Source organism: Necator americanus, chromosome IV (assembly GCF_031761385.1).
Source record: "Necator americanus strain Aroian chromosome IV, whole genome shotgun sequence".
In the NCBI taxonomy this organism is placed as follows: Eukaryota; Metazoa; Nematoda; class Chromadorea; order Rhabditida; family Ancylostomatidae; genus Necator; species Necator americanus.
Genome location: NC_087374.1, coordinates 6,433,709 through 6,453,124, shown reverse-complemented (window position 1 = coordinate 6,453,124; position 19,416 = coordinate 6,433,709). Strand labels below are relative to the sequence as shown.

The window sequence follows — 19,416 nt, the reverse complement described above, 5'->3', positions numbered from 1 at the left end:
TGAATAAACATGATTTATTTATTATTGTACCCACAACATAGATTTACCGGTAACAGTGTCCGAAAGGCTTTTACTTCTGCTCTGAGCTGCAAGTGATGCACATTCTACTCATCAATATCGTCACAGGAATCACAGTCTAGGTACTCTTCGCTGAGAAATTCATCCCTAGTCACTTGTCGCAGTTTGAGCGGTAGTTTACGGTGCCATATGTGATAATCAGAGGCATCGGCTCTGTCAGACTTTGCGAGTTCCTCCAGACGACGATCCTAAATGCTTTTGTGTGCAATTCCGAAATGCTTTTGTTCTACAACCTCTGCCAAAAGTGGATACCTCATTTCTGTCTTGTCGTTGGGTCATTCGTTGATTGATCTTTTGAAGTGAATGATATTAATTAAATGAATTGAAAAGCCTACAAAAATGTGATGTATGATGCATACCCTGAGTTCAATCTTATCCTGCATTAACTTTATGCACAACCGTGCGATATTGATTGAATCATCGAGACCGCAATGTTTCTGGCCCTCGAAAGAAAGGTTGTAATGGGCAAGCATATTTTGAATTCCTGATTGCTAGAATTGAAGTTTACGTAGTAAAAATAGCTACAGTGTTTAAGTTCACTTCGATTAATATACTTACCCCGTTACCTTTGACTAGTTTCATCACTCTTTGCTCGAAGATTCGCTTAATATTGATGAAATATCTGCAGTCGTGAGGGACAGCTCCGAAGTTGGACTGAAAAGGACTAGTGAGCGCTATTGCCACGTGGGTGAAAAGAATTCACGAACTAACCAAAATACACTGGAACTGGAAAAATTTCCACAAATCGTGCGGTCTGCAAAATACCACATTTCTCGGTGTTACAAATGTTTCTTGAATCAAAAATAATGTTCACCCATCGGTTACGAACGCATATCGATAACCACTATCGCCAAGATTGTGCTGTGTCATCCAGTCACGAAACAATCTGTAAGCATCCTTGAACACTGGTGCAGAATCCACAGTTTCTTGAGATATACCTTAAGTAAGTAATAATATTTTCGAGACAAGTAGTAGAAACGAATTCTTCGTCTAACCATGTAGATTTCATTCCATTCCCATTAATTAATTAATGGCACCTATCACCTCCAAACGATCAAATATACGACTATGCAGCTGCAACTTAATTATATAGTCAGGTCAAAACGACATGAGGCACGGAAAGTTGCGTAAGTGGCTGCGGCCGTAGCGGTACGATGTACACAGCGGTTCGAATTGAGGTGGGACCATGGCGAAATGCAGAGATAGGTGGCGGTAGCGAGGATCTTTACACGAACCCAACCGTTACGCTCCACTGGGCCGCTTCGAACCCAACCACTTGCGCAACTGCCCGTGCTTCATGTCGTTTTGACCCACCTATACATCTTTGGTTGATACCTGCTGATTCAGCTTAACATTATCCTGATAGTCACTTACAAAAATGAATCCCTCTAATAGGTTATTTCATTGATCAGAAGAGTCAGAAGCACACATACACATACGCGTGAAGAAAAGAATATCAAATCTAGTGTTCATCTTATTCGAAAATTTCGTCAGATTTCTCTTCGCTTACATTTTCCGCAAGCTCCCGCGTAATACATATTCGATTTTAAAAAAGCGCTAGATGTATGAAAGAGTTGATTCAAATCTTCATAGGGAACATTTTCGATTTATCCTATAGATTAGTGTTGCGTGGTGATGTTTCCTTGCTTCACCAAAATGTCACCGAAAGAAAATGAGTGGCTATGGCCAGATCTGACTTTCCTAGACCTCAGAAACTAAGCTCTACGGTCCGATATCCATGCTGATAATTTCAAAAAATCTGCAATTATATGAATATAACAGCACCAGTTAATTGGATGCAGAAAGGATCAAGAATAGGATTCTTCTCAGGACGTACAAACGTTCGGAAAGTGTCTACCTGAATCAATTAATCTAGAAGTTTTATTTACACAGCACAACTAGTTTTAAAGACTCACTATTCTCATCTGTCCAACGTCAATTAGAACTGCAGGAAATTCGATAATTTCGTGTGGGTAGTCATAGATAACTTCGACACAGGTACATTCGAAATCTATTGCCTGAATCAGAGATGATAAGTTTTATTGTACATGAAGAATTTTTTTTGACCAACTCTAATATAGATTGTGTTGCTTTCGAGTTCTCTAGAAAAAAAACACAGCCGGGCCACAAACAACACCTTACAAATTTACTACTACTCAAATTTCAAAAGGAAGTAATGAGAATGCAATTTTATAGTGGAATTATGGAGATTTCTATTTCGACCACTGCACAGCTCTCCCAACTTCAAGATACGATTCCAGAATGCTGAGCACAATTACATATCATAGGAAGAATCAACACGACCTTACCACAAGGTAATCGAAATAACGAGCAGTTTTATTTCCGAATCGAGGAACACAATCCACATCGTGTAACATCCGGTACATCGAAAACTCCTTACGATAGTATCGACGTAGTCGTGTGCGTAATTGCTTTTTGGTGCCTCTAATTTAAAGCGATTATTATAAAAGGTAAGCCAACAAGAGGAGATAAAACTAAATAAACTAACTGTCCTGACTGGTGCACCTGTTTTAGCAACGTTCGCATTTCAGCTGCCGTAAGAGAATGAAGTCGGCGCATCACGTCAGTAAGTGTGTGTGGTTCAATGCCTTTAGGTGGCTCTTCATAATCCACATGCTTGAGAATGTTTTCAGGTGGCATCGATGTTCTAATTATTGCTGAAATGACCTCTTCATTTTTTTGTTCGGAACGCACTTTTCCTTTGCATATTTCAGTAACAAAAGTTAACTAAGTGTTATGCATATCTTGACGGCAACGGCAAAGTCAGAACGGAAAAAAACTGTGGAATAACTGTTGCTGGAAAAAGATCGCTTCACACCCAGAACTTCTATTAGATGTAAAAGTAGATACACATCAAAATCGTGATTATTTGCTTTAATTTCTCGTGTCAGCCAAGGTTACAAATATTCAGGGTTATGCCACTTACAAACTCCTCTACTAATTGATGGCATAGATCGGGTCAGACGCGATCGGATAAGTCTGAACGATGCGGCTGTTGCCAAATAACTGGCCTCTGAAGAGGCAGATTCTTCTTTATAGCTACTAGACCAGAGATTTCGTAAGCTAGCTGCGTACAGTCATCGTTAACGTAATAATGAGAGACCTGCTCTCTGCAACTGCAAGATGAAAAACAATCCCAGGAAATTTGCATTTCTTGCTCTGTAAGATGTTTTTTTCTTGTTGCGAAGGAATCCGTTTTCAGCTGATACTGCAGCAGAATCTAAATTGTTCTTGAAATAACAATACCGCTATGGAATCTTGGAGTGAATCCAAGTACAACTAATTTCTAAACTTAAGGAACATCCAGTTGCTGAAGGACAAAAGGAAGCAAAAAAAAAGAAGAAATACTGAAGAATTGGCAGAAGAGTCCTCTTAATTTTAAACATTGCAAGGAAAAAATATAGTTCAATAACACCCAAGACACTTCTGACATTCCTCATAGTTTGTAGTTTTGGCAAAGATTGTAGCAGAACGGTTGACCCTAAGCACCAGTTGGAGATCATTTTGAAGACAAGTCCTAGTAACTGCGTCCTGGGAACAGAAAAAAAACTCAAGAGTCTAACGAAGCAGTGTCCATAGCAAAAAAGTAGGTGTTGAGCAGATAGTGGATTAGGTCTTTCTTCTTTGCAAAACATATTCCAACGTCGGATAACGTAACAAACAATTCAGGTAAGATGCAACAGTGTGGGGATACAAGGTAAGGTATATAAATCTCACCACTTCCGTCAGCGTTGTGCGTCTGTGAAGATTTCTCAATCCTTTGTTTTTCTTCTAGATCAGATGAAATCTTCAGCAATTTTTCGTAGTACTCACTGAGTTCTTGTGTAGATGATTCCGAAACATCGGTGCTCATTTCTCGAACTCCTGAAACGAAAAGCTTTCCAACAACCCAAAATAATATGTCGGTTTAATTAGTGAAATATTAGTGTGGTATACTCGGGTCAAAACAACATGAAGCTTGAACCGGTGTGTCAAAACAGTGAAGCACAGTGCAACCGCTTACGCAACGGTATAGTGCTTAGCTCATTTTGACTCTAAGAACTGTAGGAACTGTATCTCTGCTGTACTTTGTGGTGCAATGATCAGGGTTCTTCTTAGTAGTATTTTGGTATTTTACTTCAGCAATGATTATTTTTTTTAGAAGAATTAACCGTACAGAGTTACATGGAGAAAGGGAGTGAATTTATAAAAGTGTTCTAACCACTAAACAAATAAAATAAGACTAATGGAAAATGACTTTGCTAAGACCACATGTGCGTACTCATTACTACACAAAACAGGAATAACGCAGGCCCGAAGGGCACGCTTCGTAGAGAGGGACCTGTGCGCGTTTTCACAGAGGACGCAACGCGTCACCTCAATACAACATGTTTTACGATGCACATGTCAATACAACATGTCTGGCTGTACGTTAGATAACATACCATCACCTACGAAAACACTGAACAAACGTCCATTCACTGTCACAATAAATCTTTGTGATATGTAGTAGGATCAAAATGACATGAAACACGGCGCCGCTGCGCTCAAAACGGTGCGATTGGAGCGTAAAAATCTAGGGGGTACCCTTACTGACACCATTATTCGCTGTAGTTCGCGATTTTTTTTTTTTTTTTTTTTTTTCTATTTAAAACCCCAAAAAATTTTAAACCTTCCTCTTCTGTCTTCGTGCCAGACTTTCAATGCCTCCCAAAATTCGTTCGTTCGTAACGAAAAAATAAACTAGTTCACTTGGAAAATATTCGAAAAATCATTACTTATGGAACTGCCCAATAAATTCAGATAATATAGTAAAATACAGGGTAGTTGAATGACGGAAGTATTTCGTTTACCTCGACGGTTCAAAGTATTCGTTATCATTTCACGACTACTGATCAAACTGACCTCAGATTCTCTCAGGGCGTCCGCAGCTAATGAAACGATTTTGTAATCTTCTCTTTTTCTGTTTTGCTGATTTCAATAATATGCGATAGACAACACCAAATACTGAGTGTGATATGGATTGTAAGAAAAAGCATTTATTTTCAGAAAGCTTGCAAGCTTCTTAATAGAAACACAATTTTACAAGTGTTACATGCTTCCTAAACATCCCGTAGGGGGAAAAAAAGTCAGCGTGGTGTTGTACGCTTACGCAACTACGTCGTTTTGACGCTGCAAGAATTGTAGGAATCAAGACCAGTGAGCAAATCAGATCCCACCTGAAAGCGCTTTTCATTACCAAAGCAGTCTTTCAGGTGAAATAATTTGACAAGTATCCAATTAAATAAATTTTCGACATTTATTTCGACATGATTAGTTAAGTTTACAGAAAAGATCTGAGCCCGACGTAGAATCTCTTCCAACCACAAAAGGGTTTTGAGCTGATATCATTGAAGTTGTAAAGATCCAGAGAGCAATGGAGTAGGCCCAGAAAACCTTTTGAAAAATTCCCCAAAGCTACCTCATCAAAAAAAAAACGTAGCTCCATGACTACCGCTGCACCACATTTGCTTTTCAAGTTGTTTGCTAGGAGAATGTGGACGAGATGTGTGTCCCTCCTACCTGAACCAGCACCTGCTCTATTGTTCCCTGGATGGACTACCACAACTTCCAACTAATGAGCTGAGAAATAAGCAGTGAGTGAGGGGTTTTTTTCAAACATAAAAATACATATAGAAATAGAATGCCTTGGCTAAATATCACATATTATTTGATGGAGAATTCATCGCTCTGTGAAGTATAAGCGTCTTGATATTTCAATTTTATTGTTTTTTTTTAAATAATTGAATTAGACTGTCAAGCGGGAAAAAGAACATTTCCGACAAAATTCCTTTGGGCATTCTAATCCAACCAATAACACTGCTAAAGTTAAGATTGGTGCTCTGTATGGAAAGGCAACGCTTGATAGTACGTTTTTGTGCCTAGGGAAAGTTTGATCTCAACGGCGGACCGCACGCATTTCCTCGCGGATTGAGAAAAGATTCATCTTTACCAGTTTTTTAGAACAAAGTGATTTTTTCCATGTTTCTTTTATGTCCTTTCTGTTTACTTTTGTTTTGCATCCCCCATTCGAAGTTCTCTATACACAGCACAAATCTCACGTGGCTTTAGCGGTGTTATCACCTTGACATAATGCAAAAAACCGCTCTCAAAAAAGTTCCGTTTTGCCCACTTGACACTCCAATTTAATCACCTGAAAGAAAAAGAATGAATGATATTAAAGCATTAGAACAAAACTGTACTTTGCAGTGAACGATTCTCTATCAAATGATGTAACATTTTGCCAATACTTTTTATTTCTATATGCATTTTCAAGTTTAGAAAGGGCGATATACAATATTCAATAGAATATTTTGAGAATGGAAAAGATCCCCTAGTAAGTACAAACACAATTTTCTGAAAAATGCGTAGGGCACGTCTTAAAACAGATCATCAAAGTGGTATTTTCAGTTTCGATTGCCTGCATTTTGCCTTTCGTCGGCTCTCGAGAACAAGTGTTGCAACGCAGCTTCAAGATCATTTCTGCAAAATGCATCAAATAGCCGACGATAAACAAATAGCTTATGCTGATACGCCAAACCTAGTCATTTTCAGAGCAGCTTTGGCCTCCGCTTCTGAGAATCCTAGGTCCATGGCCTGAGAGAGAAGATCGTTATCAACCATAAACTCGGCTCCATCTAAATAAAAAGGACATGTTGTGACAATCTGCTGCTAATATTATGTTACCTGATCCAGCAAGATCTTCCAAATGTGAGTTGATTTCCGCTTCTGACAAAAATGGTGTTTTTGTTCCATCTCCCATCTCCAACCTGGGGAAATTGGCGCAGTTACAAAGTTAAATGAGAGAAAAATGTTGTTGTAAACTCACTTATTGGACTTCAGATTGATATTGCATTGATGTCTTTTGAGGATATTTAGTCCTAACAACAAGTCCATTTCTCGATCAGACATAACGTCAAAGTTACATGGGAAATAGTGGTCTTCCACCTTCACTTGACCTTAGAGTTCTTACTAGATCAAAGATATAGGAAATTTTCATGAGTATAAAAGGAAAGACCTACAAGAATGGATTTTCCCCACAAACTTTTGAAGTCCTCCAACACCTCTAGCTGTTCCCGTGAAACGTTTGTCGATTAAATGAGAAAGTTCACATCTTCGAGCGCAAGCTTCTGACATAATCGAAACCTGGGCACCTGAACAAAGCCCGTAAAAAGTAGTTGCTTAAGATTGCTCCTTTTTCTCTTTTCTGGTTATGTAGATGTCTACGGTGGATTCTTGGAGTAAACGACTGGACGAAAGTTCGCCAGTGTTTGATTATTGCATACGAGATTGGACATTTAAATTTTACTACCACTAGTTTAATTCCTCAGCAACTAAAATGTATCTGCTTCTACACATGTTTTCCGAGTTATAGTTTTCACTGTACGCAATAAACGAGGAAAAGCCAGATGCGGAATGTTGTTATCATAAGCCCAACGTCTCAGCGCCATCCACAATCACTACACGGACTGCGTCCTCATGCCTTGCTTCACTCTCCATTATTGCTCGCTATAGAACTGTTGAGCACTCGCCCCCAAAACCGTTTAAAAGTGTCTCGTAGTTTTAGTTGCAAATTATATTATTAATCCAAGAGCGACATGAAGAGTCTATGGATGCGTATTATGGGCACCTATGGTTAGCAGCGTGGTATAGTACGCAATGAAATGTCTAATCACCAATGATTCAGGTACAGCAATATTTGACTACAATGGGAATTCGCGTCGAATGGACAAACTACCTCTTTTCATTATAACTGATAATAGAAGAACATTCCAAAGAGAAAAAAAAGATTTCAAAGCACTCCTTTTATGTGAGAAGCCCTGACAATGAGTTTGTGATTGGATTCATAATGCAAAGGCATACATTCATTACTAACAAGAAGCATTTCTATCTGCGAAGTGGCGAAGTAACACTGGTCAGTCTTATGGCAAAAGTGAAAGTGGAAAACCAAAGACACATACGGGTATTCAGTCCAGATTCTCATACTTCAAATGTCAAGAACTTACCAGAATCAACGAATGCTTTGACAGGATGACCGTTTATTTCCATTTTTATATACAACATATGAACAGGAATATATGCCTCAGGTGTATGTTCCAGTGCCTGCAACACAATTTAGAAGAAACGAAATATGAGAAGTAACTAATTGCAAGAATGGCGGTTGAACTGGTTCCTACTTGTGCATAAGAATAGTTGATATTTTCAAGATGGATCTGTTCCTGAATGAGACGCTGACCTTCAGCGCTCGCCGGATCTGCCATCAGACGTGCCTTTTCAATCTCATCTTGAATAATTTTCTCATAAGCTTCGACAAACGCATCTGAAAACCATTAACTTTATGACTAAGTTAAGTAACTAAACGAAGAATATGAAACTTGTAATGACCGAAATTCTTTGGATCTTTCATGTACTGGTCCACAAGAGGCTTCGCTTTGAAATAGATATGCGCTCTTTGGGCAGGATTCTTCAACTAAAATCACATGCATTAATCAACAAACACACAGTTCAATCCAAAGCTGAAGAAAGTAAATACTTTTCGTAATGCTTTATGACCAATCCAACAGGCGAGGTCAGATAATTCTATAAAAAGTGTTAACTACGTCTGTGGACAAACAGACCTTTACTTTTTCCCAACGAGAAGAATATCTTACGATACCTCCTACCAAAAAAAAAACTGTGATAGCAGAGGAAACCGTATCCCTCCTATCATGATCAGTACTAATGAAAATCCGACAACCAGCGTTACTATCTCAACTGTAACATCCAGTGTTCACAACGTTTGTACTACTATGAAAATGTCAAAACTATTCTTTCGAACATAGAAAGCAACTGCTTTACCAACTCCTATCCGGTTGCATCAGTTTTTCAAATTAACCCCTGTGGTTCGATATACAAAAAAAATCTGCACGTGGAGCACGGCAAAAGATCGCGAACCTTCTGCTCAAATCTCCTTTTCAAAGCGCCGTGTGATGCAGCCAATACGCTTACTGAACTGAACTCGATTGAACAAATTGCAGAATCGCGTCATACCAGTCCAATTTTACATGCCTTTGTTTAAATCAATCGTATTGAGTACAAAGTTAGGGCTGGACGAGGACAGCAGTTCACTTTGTGCAAGCTCGAATGAAAAAACCTGAGATTTGCAATGCTCAAAGATCATTTCATTTTCCTTGAATATTTCATAGGAAAACAGCGTGACATTATCGTCAATCAGTCTAAACGTTCGCTGGATTGTTGGATCATTCACAAGCGCAGAAAACACTTGTCAACAATTACATTGTCTATGAGCATTAGAAAAAACAAAAGAATTTGTTGTCATTTCATCTGCATCTTACTTTACCATTAACTTTGCAGAAATGAATTAGGGGAACCTTAGAACGAAGAAGTTATCCTATGTTGCAAACAACATTATATTTGCAGCTAATCTTAACAAGATTATAAACGAAATATTAGGTCGCGAAGAATGAAAAGAAACGGCAAAGGCAAGTTAGATGTGTTCCAGGAGAAGGTCGTCTTGCACAAAAGAAGGAAGACAAGGAAGTAAACGAGCTCAAATACGAGCATTCGAACAAACTTCGACTAATTCTTAAGCAATTCATAGTGTGCGTTCATTTTCAATTGACAGTGCAGCGCTTTTACAAACGTAGCCGCCTACCGCTCATCCTCGATAGCAGCTTATACATAGGTGATAATTATATTTCTGCAGCACCTAAACTGCTTCAGTGCTCATAGACGTCTCGATTCCAGTCCTTAGTAAGGCTTATCACGTTAATAGAGGATTTGGTTTCTGCTGATAGTTTGGAAAAGATGAATGCAGAACATGCTCGTTGAATGATTTACAACTAATTTGATAAAAAAAAATGAACTAACCAATTCGAATATCCTTCGAGCATTCTCTCTCAACGGGTCTCTTGTTTTTGGGGGCACCTAAGACATATGTAAATCAATACCGCTGAAGGAGATTATTTTAGGAAAAACGGGATAAATCACATCACCGTCATGACAAAGAAGAAAAATCTTCAAAACAACTTTAATTGAGAATATTATTTATACGTCCAACAAAACAACACACGGAATCTAGCTATCCGTAAATCCGATCCGAATATGACATAATGAAACAAGTGGTTAAATATCCTATGGTTTTTAACTTGATAGCAGATCAAACACAAATCAGTTGGGGAGTTAAAAATTCAGAGCTGCTAAGATATGAGGGAGAAACAGAAGGTTTGTGGAGAGAATAATGGAAGTTTAAACTTAGAAGCCGATCGATTTCTCCTAAGAGGCTTCTAGCAACATTACGTATTAACCAGAGCAAGAAACAAAACAAAAAGCTCTTGGTTTAGCTCTAATATGCGCCAGCAACGGTGAAACTCGGTGGCAGCTGCGTGCGTTTGAACATTGCAGAGCACGTTACAGTTGGTCTAACGGATGGATCTTTCGCACTTTTTTTAGGTTCAAATACAAATAAACTTGTCCGTGACGTCAAGAGCAACTAAGTAAGCACCAACAAACCTTAATGGATCTTATCAATTCCGTCAGTCTTTCATTGTTAGGTACATTCACCTGAAAAAAAAAAAACTGAATAAAATGAGACCACACAACGTAAAAGATCATCTATGTACTTACAGATGAGTGTGTTGTTTGTGGCTGTGATGAGGAAGGAACCTAAAAGGCTTTTTTTGCTTTGAAACAGACATTATTGTATGGCAACTACAATGTTCACCTGAGCAGACTGTGTGGTCGGGCCTAGCAAACGAACTAAGAGCACATCATCGGCTTGAATACCAAGTGCCTGAAGAAACAAATTAAAACCCAATAAGAAACTTGCTTAAGCTTGGACACAAATCAGTTTGATAATGATGAGGAAGGGGTGTAGTCGTGTTCATTCCAAGCTGATAAAGGTTTAATCGTTAGCTTCTGCCATGTTCCACCACTTCTATCATGTGGCATTCGCTCGAGATATTGAAAGAGCGAATGCGCCGCTGTACCGTTGGAAGAGAAGGTTCACTTATCCATAGCTGTAGCAACACAACCGCTTATTCTATCCTTTTTGGCTTCCTCTTTCTCATTTCAGAGAACTAGTTTGAAACCTACTGCCAGTACTCAGCAAGATCCGGCACTGGCCAGTCAAAGTAAAAATGACATAAGAGCATGGAGGCATTTTATTCTTCGAAATAATACTCAAAAATATAAGGCTCTCGTTTCTTTGTTGTCAAAAAGATTTTTTTCATTGCATGTTCCAAAAATATAGAAAAGTGAAATTTTCTAGTTCCTTAACACCATTAGGTTTCGATATTAGCAACAATATAAAGAAAGACAAGTACGACGTTGAATAAAAAGACTAGATCTGATAACAAAGCTATAAACACTTATTTTCATATCAGAGCAGAGCACATTTCTTAATTGTAGATTTATGACGCTATTATATGCTGTGTACATTTCAAAGTACTACATAAGCCGGCTTAGCAGTTACTACTTCAATGAATACGGATGCAACTATTGTCTTCCTTTTTTCGCCAGCTTTATCTCATCGTATCATCACTTAGACTCATGAAACCAGCACCTTGGCCGGCTATTTTTGCGATACTGTGAGAATGATCACAAATCAACCGGATATGCGCGTTATTTGAAGGCGAAGGCTTCGACAGGCCCCGAAATGATAAATCAGAAAGAAGAGGTCATCATGTAGCCAAGAAGGCATAATGGATGGATACGGACAAACACTGGCCCTGTCAAAATTCAAAAAGTGGAACAACCGCAAAGGCACTTCGTATTTTGCTTAGATTATGAATGAGATGATGAGTTTGACTCGCAACGGAATACAATACGAATAGAAGAGAAAATAACTAACAAACTATTCTTCTCCGATTGTATCTACGTTACACTAAACAGTACCTCAAGTGTATGAGAGGGATTGTTGAGCAGCTTCCCGTCTTTTAGAACGGCCATCTTTTGTGGAGGGATTTCCTTCCCAAAAAGTTCATTAGAGCACAGAGCTAACAAATCGTTGAGCTGAAACAAAGACCAGATACATTGTGCCCCTTCAACAAGACATAAACGATAACAGATAACCTACCGTCATATCGCCAGGAACATCATAACCAGCCTCAGCGACCAAATTGGTTAGTGATACAAACATAGCAACAAGGCCTTACAATGATCTTAAAGCATTGAAAACTAAGACTCCCCGATGGAAAACATCAATATGCAATGAGATATCAACATAAGAGTGAGGAAAACACAATTCTGGAATTGTAACCAAGAAATCCAAGACGTTGCGATCTTAAGAGAAAAAACACTGTACTGTACTCTTGAAATAAATTAAATGTCAACTATAACGTTTAGTTTGTGAGAACAGAACTTGCGCACCTATTTACGACATGACGAGGTAGAATTTTCTCCCCGATATCTCCTGTGCGGTGAAGTCACCTTTTATTGTTTCTAGGACTAATAGAGAAAAGAAGGTGCCAAGATCCAGTTCCAGAAAAACCTGTGCATTTTGGTTCTCTTTGCAATATCGCGTCACTACATATAGTGCTATTTTGTAGGATCGCCATAGGTTATGTCGTGCCAATTTTTTTCTCATTTACTTCACGATGAACTTCATTTGTTTGGGATATATTCTGAATTGAAGTGTTTAGGAATCCTCAGAATTTTCAAGAATCCATCTTTTCAATAGGTTTATCTAAGGTCTAGGTTTTTAATGTCTGATTACTAGTCGAGTTCTTCTGTTATTTAGTTGTTAAGTGCTTTATAGAAATTCAGTGCTTTCACAGGTTAAAATTACGTAAGCAAATTTATTTCGAGCTCGAATGGCCGAGAAAAGCCACTGTTTGGGCTTGTTTTGTTACACGAAACATTAAATTGTCTATTCATGATCTCCAACACGATTCCCTGTATACACGTAGAGAGCATTTGGCCACTCGATTATTTATTCGTCATTGATATATTATTTATTGATAATTCGTTCTCAAGTTTGTTAAAAGAAGGTAACTCTGATATTTAGGTGTACATAGTTCTCCTATTATTGATCGTGGACTATATGTAATGGTGCAGTGACTGCGATTTTAAGATATCAATTCATATGTATATCTTTTCTCTTTCATTCAGAATCGTCATCTATGCGCCATGACGTCTCAGTACAACTTTAAACGGATTACAGTTGTTCCGACAGCTTCGGTAAGCTCTTGATCTTTTACACATTCTTTTCTGTTTCATATACTTGTTATATTCGCTGTCTAATTTACCGCAATGATCAGCTGCCCAAAAGAATACTAGACGTTCCGCTAGGATTTAGTTAAAAAGATTGGTTAAGGAAATAGTTCGGTTAAAAAATCCGCGATCTCCGAATTATCTTCTTTTGTGTTCGTTGTTGCTCCTCGCTTCCTTCGACGTGATACAACTATTATCTTAGCTCCAGTGATACCTATCAGTCACCTGTGAGCGGTTGAAAATCGCAGTGACATCTATGTCACGACTTGTACAATATTGCACCATAAACAAAGACGTCTTATACGGACTCTCAGTCTACCTATACCTGGACAGACCTGGCGCGAACCTCCTAACTTGGAAATGGTACGGTGTCTAGGAATGAAGCCCACCTAAAGTTTTCTTTCTGTGTGTCATGTTTTCTGTAAGAGGTTCGCGCCAGGTCTGTCCAGGTGTCACCTTAGTTGGAAATTTCTGATCTTCCGATTCTACTCTGTGTTAGCATAGCAGTCGCACCTGACTTACTTGACTTAATCGGCGGGCTGATGTCATCGCCTGACGCGATTACCCGCATCTTCGCCGAGGTGTGCCGTCCTTGAACACAGCTCTGCCCAACCTTCTCGATCTTCTGCGAGAGCAGTCGCACCACTTCCAGTGGTAGCTGTAGTGGTCCACACAGGTGAAATTGTGAGAGAAATCCTTGCTTGTTTTCCAGTTAGTTCTCCATCAATTATTCGGTGGGTTATGATCGCGCAAGAACGATCTTTGTAAAACTATTATAGCTACTTAGCAATTAGGCATAAATAGGCACTAGTTCCAAAAATCGTTCTGATTACTTCTGTAGTGAGTAGGTCCCGTCATACAGGCGTCTGCTATAGATCAAATCTAAGCAGAGCGGAACGAACGTTGGACGGATTTCTCAAGTGATTGTAACTGATCTGTGTAGAGTGGTAGCCGTAATGGGGCAAAGTGTAGTCGGAGGTCACTCAACTGCACCATTATTTTTGTCTGGACAAGACCGAAGCATTAGTCTTCGAGGATCTATGACATATAAGCTAAAATTACTAAGAGAAAAAAAAGGAAAGTTGATGAAAGTGTGTCTTATGTGAGCAGTGAATCAGCTTTGAGCGCATTTTAATTTATTTTTTTCACTCTTTTAAAATCATGTTTTTATGAGGAAATACCTTTTTAGGAGCTCAAGGACATCGTCTTATCAAAAACACAGCGTAAGACCCCTACTGTCGTTCATAGGCAATATGCGATTGGACGCATACGAGCTTTTTATGCTCGTAAAATCAAGTTTCTCCAACAAACTTTGCATGATAAACTGACTCAGATCATAAATGAGTTCCCAAAAATGGAGGTATGAATGGATTTCTCACTTGAACTCTATTTTTTCCTCGTATTTCTGATTTATCCTACTAAGTTTTATCTTCGCAGGAAGTTCATCCGTTCTATTCCGACTTGATGAATATTCTGTATGATAGAGACCATTACAAAATCGCATTAGGACAAATGAATACAGCCAGGCATTTGATAGACGGGTAAGCTGCACCAACAAATGTCTAATTCTGGAGTTACATCTGATTATTTTCTTTAGAAGAGTGGTCTCGTGTTTCAGAATTGCTCGCGAGTATGTGCGTTTGATGAAGTATGGTGATTCACTGTATCGATGCAAAATGTTGAAGAGAGCAGCGTTGGGTAGAATGGTAAAACTGTTAAAGCGGCAGAAGTCTAGTTTTGAATATCTCGAGCAGGTTCGGCAGCATCTTTCGCGGTTGCCAAGTATTGATCCTGGCACAAGGTGAGGGTAGCCACAAAAGTTTTCTTGCAAACTTTATTACATACATTTCCAGAACTCTCATACTCTGTGGTTTCCCGAACGTTGGTAAGTCATCTTTCATAAACAGCGTTACTAGAGCAGACGTCGAAGTTCAACCATATGCGTTCACAACAAAGGCCCTATACGTCGGTCACCTCGACTACAAATTCCTACGGTGGCAGGTTGGTTTCGTCCTCTTATTTTTCCTCATTCTATATTACTTTCGTATTATTTCAGGTTATTGATACTCCTGGTATACTTGATCAACCTCTCGAAGAAAGGAATACCATTGAAATGCAAGCCGTAACTGCTCTCGCTCATCTCAAAGCTGCTGTACTCTTTGTGATGGATATTTCTGAACAGTGCGACAGGACTATAGAAGAACAGGTGTGTACTTCAAACACTTTAGCTTACCTTAGCTGTGTGTGTTTACAGTATAAAACAAAAAAAAAAAAAGTGATAGAGTGAACTGCATTTGTACAAGAAGTTCTCCCAATTTTATGACAACTGAAGTGTCATAAAATTGAAGCGTATTCTGTTCCCTTTTCTTTACCAACTAGATCGACTGTGAAGATCAAATATCCGGCGTAATCATACATTTCTGCTTAGTGTTTCTCTGACTTTCAAAGTCGTTTTTAGGTATCTTTATTTGAATCAATTCGACCATTGTTTGGCAACAAGCCAGTGCTTATTGGACTGAATAAGGTTAACAGATTTCCTTTTTTTTTCTTGTTGCTGCAGATTTGTTACAATAAATCTGAAGTAGATGCCATTTTAGATTGATATTGTACGCCGGAGCGATCTCCCAAAGGAAAAAGCAGCACAGCTGGAGAAAATTGAAGGTGAAGGAGTACCGGTGATAGAAATGTCAACCGTTACTCATGAAGGAGTTATAAATCTGAGAGACAAGGTAGCAGCGACACATTTTAATCTGAGAGACAATTTTATGAGACACAAGAATCAGTAGTTCTATCGTTACTGTTTTTAAGGCTTGTGATGAGTTATTAGCGCAACGAGTGGAGGCTAAACTGCAATCGAAGGGGGCATCTGTCGAGGACACTATTCTTAGCCGTGTTTTTGTTGCTTTTCCTACACCGAGGGATGATAAAGTAAGTAACCATAATAAAAAAGAGTTTGTCCATTAAGAGAATCTAGACTTGATGATTTCAGGTTCGTGCTCCTTATATTCCTGCAGCAGTGCAACGACGTAAACAACACATGGAGACTAATGAAAATAATTTAGAGAGAGATGAAAGTGAGCTTTTTTCAACGCTTTCTAGTTTCCTTACATTACGTTGGAATGTTGAAGACACGCGAAGACTTGAACGTGAATTGGAATTGGAACTAGAAGACGACTATATTTTGGACTTGAAGAAGCACTACCTTCTCAAAAATCCTGAGGAGAAGTACGATATCGTCCCAGAAATTTGGGAAGGACATAACCTTGCCGACTTTATCGACCCTGAAATTCAAAAAGTGTGGTTTTCTTTCCATTTGACACTGTTTGGTATATCATATCATATTAAGTTAGTGCATTATTTGACATATAGTCACGAGAACACGTTTTCAGAAACTGGCTGATCTCTTAGCCGAAGAAGAACTGCGAGAGAAAGCTGGAGAGTATGATTCTGATTTGGATAGTGATGATGAAGAGACCAAAGAAAAATTGGAACTAGCAAAGCAGATCAGAGAAAAAGAGAAGCTTTTAGCCTTGGAGAATCACTTGAATAAGTCAAAAGCGGTGAGTATTTCCGGGCTAGAATGAATCACTGATCACTATTAGCAAAATGGCAATTAGCGACTGTTGACAAAAGAAATGAAGTGTAAACAGAAGTAAAAGTTCTGGTCATCTCCATGCAAGTTTATGAGCTCCAAACACTTTGAACTTCTCGCTTTCCGTTGTCTATTTTTCATTTTCAGGGCAGCCATGTGTCGCGTCTAAATGTACGGAAGCGCGAACGATCTATGAATCGATTAGAGGAAGAGATGCAGGAGCTTGGTGTTGAGGTTATTTTTTTGAATTGGTTGAAATGTATGAGTCTCATATCTTAAAGGAAAAAGCATGACAATAGAATGTTTAAAACAATCAACAATGCTGCCAAATATTGGGCGTCTTAACAAGCCGTTCTATTTTTCCAACTTCTAGTTGCTGGACTTCGCACCCAAAGTGCATGAAGTGTCAAGGGTTGTTCAAAATTCTTTCTAAATCCTATTTTGTGAGCCTCCAAAAATTTCTTCTTTAATTATTAAGGAACACCAAGTGAAGCATGCATTTGTAAACTACTAACCTATGAAGCATTACTGATATGTGAAGTACATTTTTTTCTCTCTTTGTCATGTTCTGTTACATCACCCATTTCTCCTTCACTAGTCCACAACGACGAATCCACGAAACCTCTCGATTTATGTACTGCATTATTTCATATCTTCTACATGGGAATCCCTTTTTGGTGGATATTGATGCACTGGCCACCATGCATAGTAGAGTCAGAACGACATGAAGCACGGTGTAGTTGCGTAAGCGGTTGCGCTCGAAGCGGTGCGGAGGAGCGTAGCGGTCAGGATCGAGTGAGGACCTTCATTACCACCGTTCATTGCTGGACGTGGTTATGGTCCCATCTTAATTCCAACTGCTGTCTCCACCGCGCTGCTTACGCATCTGCACCGCGCTTCTTGTCGTTTTGACCCGACTATGCAGCGATATCCAGTATCATCCGAAAGTACTTTGCAGTGCCTTCACCGTCTCTTCTCTATCTCAGCTTATAAAAATGATACAGGGTTGACACCAGTATGGGATTAATTCGTTGTCCATAGATCCATAGATCAACATTGTTGTTTTCAGCTCGGCTTTAATGCACTAGGGGCAACTACATTGATTTAAATGAGATCGGCCCAATTATAAACTTTTGAATGGATAGTCCTAATAGTAGAGAAATTGCATTTTTACAAATGATAGGCAGCGGAAGTTTTGTCTCAGTCCTAGTGGGGTGTTTAAATTATCCTTAAATTAGATTTTTTTCATTCGAAACAAGTTAGAGGAACATTCAATTCGAATAACTTCATTTCAAATGCCTCTTTAGATGAAGGGATGTCTGGGTAACATACAAATTTGTAGATTGCAGAATTATCAAATCTTGGAAGTCCATAGATCAGACGATCCACAAGCTCTTATAATATCGAAGGTTCTAGGAGGGCAGTTCCCTTACTTTTGGTTCCAAAGATGCTATCAGTTATTTTTTCTCATTTTCGTGGACAGTTTGGTAGAACGAAGCGGACCAGTTGAATGTCCTGTTATGATACTAACTCCGTAATTGCTTCCCTCTTAATGGCTGGATCATAATCTCGTGACTTCTCCGTGGTTCTTCTACGAGCTAAAGCATTCAATAAAATTATTTTTGGTCGGTACTAGTGGTATCGCCCATCTTCCTCCTGGAGTCACTTTGGCTTGTTTATTTCATGTAAAGCACAATTCTAACTACTCATCGACGGCAAGTGCTTGACTGCAACACTAGTAGTGTGCATCTAATCATCCTCTGATTGGAATTATCGATTCATTTAAAAAAAAAAACTTAAGAGGTAAAACTCATCCGTTGAGGAAGCACACTTTAGCAGCAGTCAAACATTAAGCACAGTCTATGATTTGGAACTTATATCGAAAGTTTCTTTGAAACATTTTATCGTCATTTCTTTTGTATTCGATTTTTCAACGGCTCGCTTGGGGATCAAAGTAGCTTGATGAGATAGCGAAAACAGTTTGTGATGAACTCTAATGTACTCATTTGTATCTTCACTTTTTTAAAATGTTGTTTAGGAAGAGCATTCTTCATTTTTCATTCCGAAACCTGGTCTTTTTGATTATGCTTTTATAGGTCAACACAAAACGTATGAAGAATTTGCTTGGACAAGCTCAGAAACCGCAACTTGGCAAGAAGATTAAGGTTGGCCGATCACCCAGCCTGAGTGCATCCCGCCCACCGCCACGAGATGAAGTCGCCATTCCCGATAAGAAGGTGAGCTTGACAATCCAAGATATCAGTTAATTTTATAAAAATTCCCCATTATAGATACGTGCCAAAGCCGCTAAATTGCGGGTAAATGCAATGAAACGACTACGACGAGAGGCCCGAAAGGGAGAAGCCGATCGTCATGTATACGATTTGAAACCGAAACACTTGTTTAGTGGGAAGCGGAAAATGGGGAAAACAGACAGAAGATAAACAAATTTATCAAGTTGTTTTTATTTCTGGGGCAACCTTCGTATGGCAGAA

At 38.9% G+C, this 19,416-nt stretch overlaps 3 protein-coding genes across 5 annotated transcripts; 1 reads left to right on the top strand and 2 right to left on the bottom strand.

Annotated features, from left to right (window-relative positions):
• Positions 1-104: 104 nt before the first annotated feature.
• On the bottom strand, positions 105-4,959 carry RB195_000517 (uncharacterized protein; the record flags this gene model as incomplete). 2 transcript variants are annotated; one of them, XM_064196909.1, is made up of 12 exons in its annotated part: positions 105-266; positions 331-369; positions 438-569; positions 637-732; positions 790-832; positions 893-1,016; positions 1,864-1,936; positions 1,995-2,096; positions 2,388-2,523; positions 2,588-2,756; positions 3,817-3,963; positions 4,857-4,959. In XM_064196909.1, 12 exons carry the CDS (start codon positions 4,957-4,959, stop codon positions 105-107), a joined length of 1,326 nt encoding a protein of 441 aa, XP_064052790.1. The 2 variants fall into 2 exon arrangements, with proteins under 2 accessions (XP_064052790.1, XP_013291549.2); XM_013436095.2 differs by lacking the exon at positions 4,857-4,959 and having other exon boundaries at positions 3,817-3,952.
• A 1,565-nt stretch (positions 4,960-6,524) lies between these two features.
• Positions 6,525-12,256, bottom strand: RB195_000516 (uncharacterized protein; the record flags this gene model as incomplete). Its single annotated transcript, XM_013436096.2, has 14 exons — positions 6,525-6,600; positions 6,659-6,755; positions 6,805-6,887; positions 6,947-7,076; positions 7,140-7,271; positions 8,124-8,220; positions 8,295-8,437; positions 8,503-8,587; positions 9,988-10,044; positions 10,630-10,680; positions 10,744-10,782; positions 10,841-10,909; positions 12,013-12,129; positions 12,194-12,256. 14 exons carry the CDS (start codon positions 12,254-12,256, stop codon positions 6,525-6,527), a joined length of 1,239 nt encoding a protein of 412 aa, XP_013291550.2.
• Positions 12,257-13,164: 908 nt separating this feature from the next.
• RB195_000515 (uncharacterized protein) lies at positions 13,165-19,365 on the top strand (the record flags this gene model as incomplete). Of its 2 annotated transcripts, XM_064196908.1 has the most annotated exons (16): positions 13,165-13,167; positions 13,228-13,296; positions 14,519-14,689; positions 14,767-14,870; positions 14,948-15,130; positions 15,183-15,330; positions 15,386-15,535; positions 15,788-15,853; positions 15,927-16,058; positions 16,138-16,257; positions 16,319-16,403; positions 16,458-16,624; positions 16,719-16,889; positions 17,069-17,155; positions 19,018-19,158; positions 19,213-19,365. In XM_064196908.1, the coding sequence occupies 16 exons, from the start codon at positions 13,165-13,167 to the stop codon at positions 19,363-19,365; spliced, it is 1,950 nt and encodes a 649-aa protein (XP_064052788.1). The 2 variants fall into 2 exon arrangements, with proteins under 2 accessions (XP_064052788.1, XP_064052789.1); XM_064196907.1 differs by lacking the exon at positions 13,165-13,167 and having other exon boundaries at positions 13,246-13,296.
• Between the last annotated feature and the right edge of the window lie 51 nt (positions 19,366-19,416).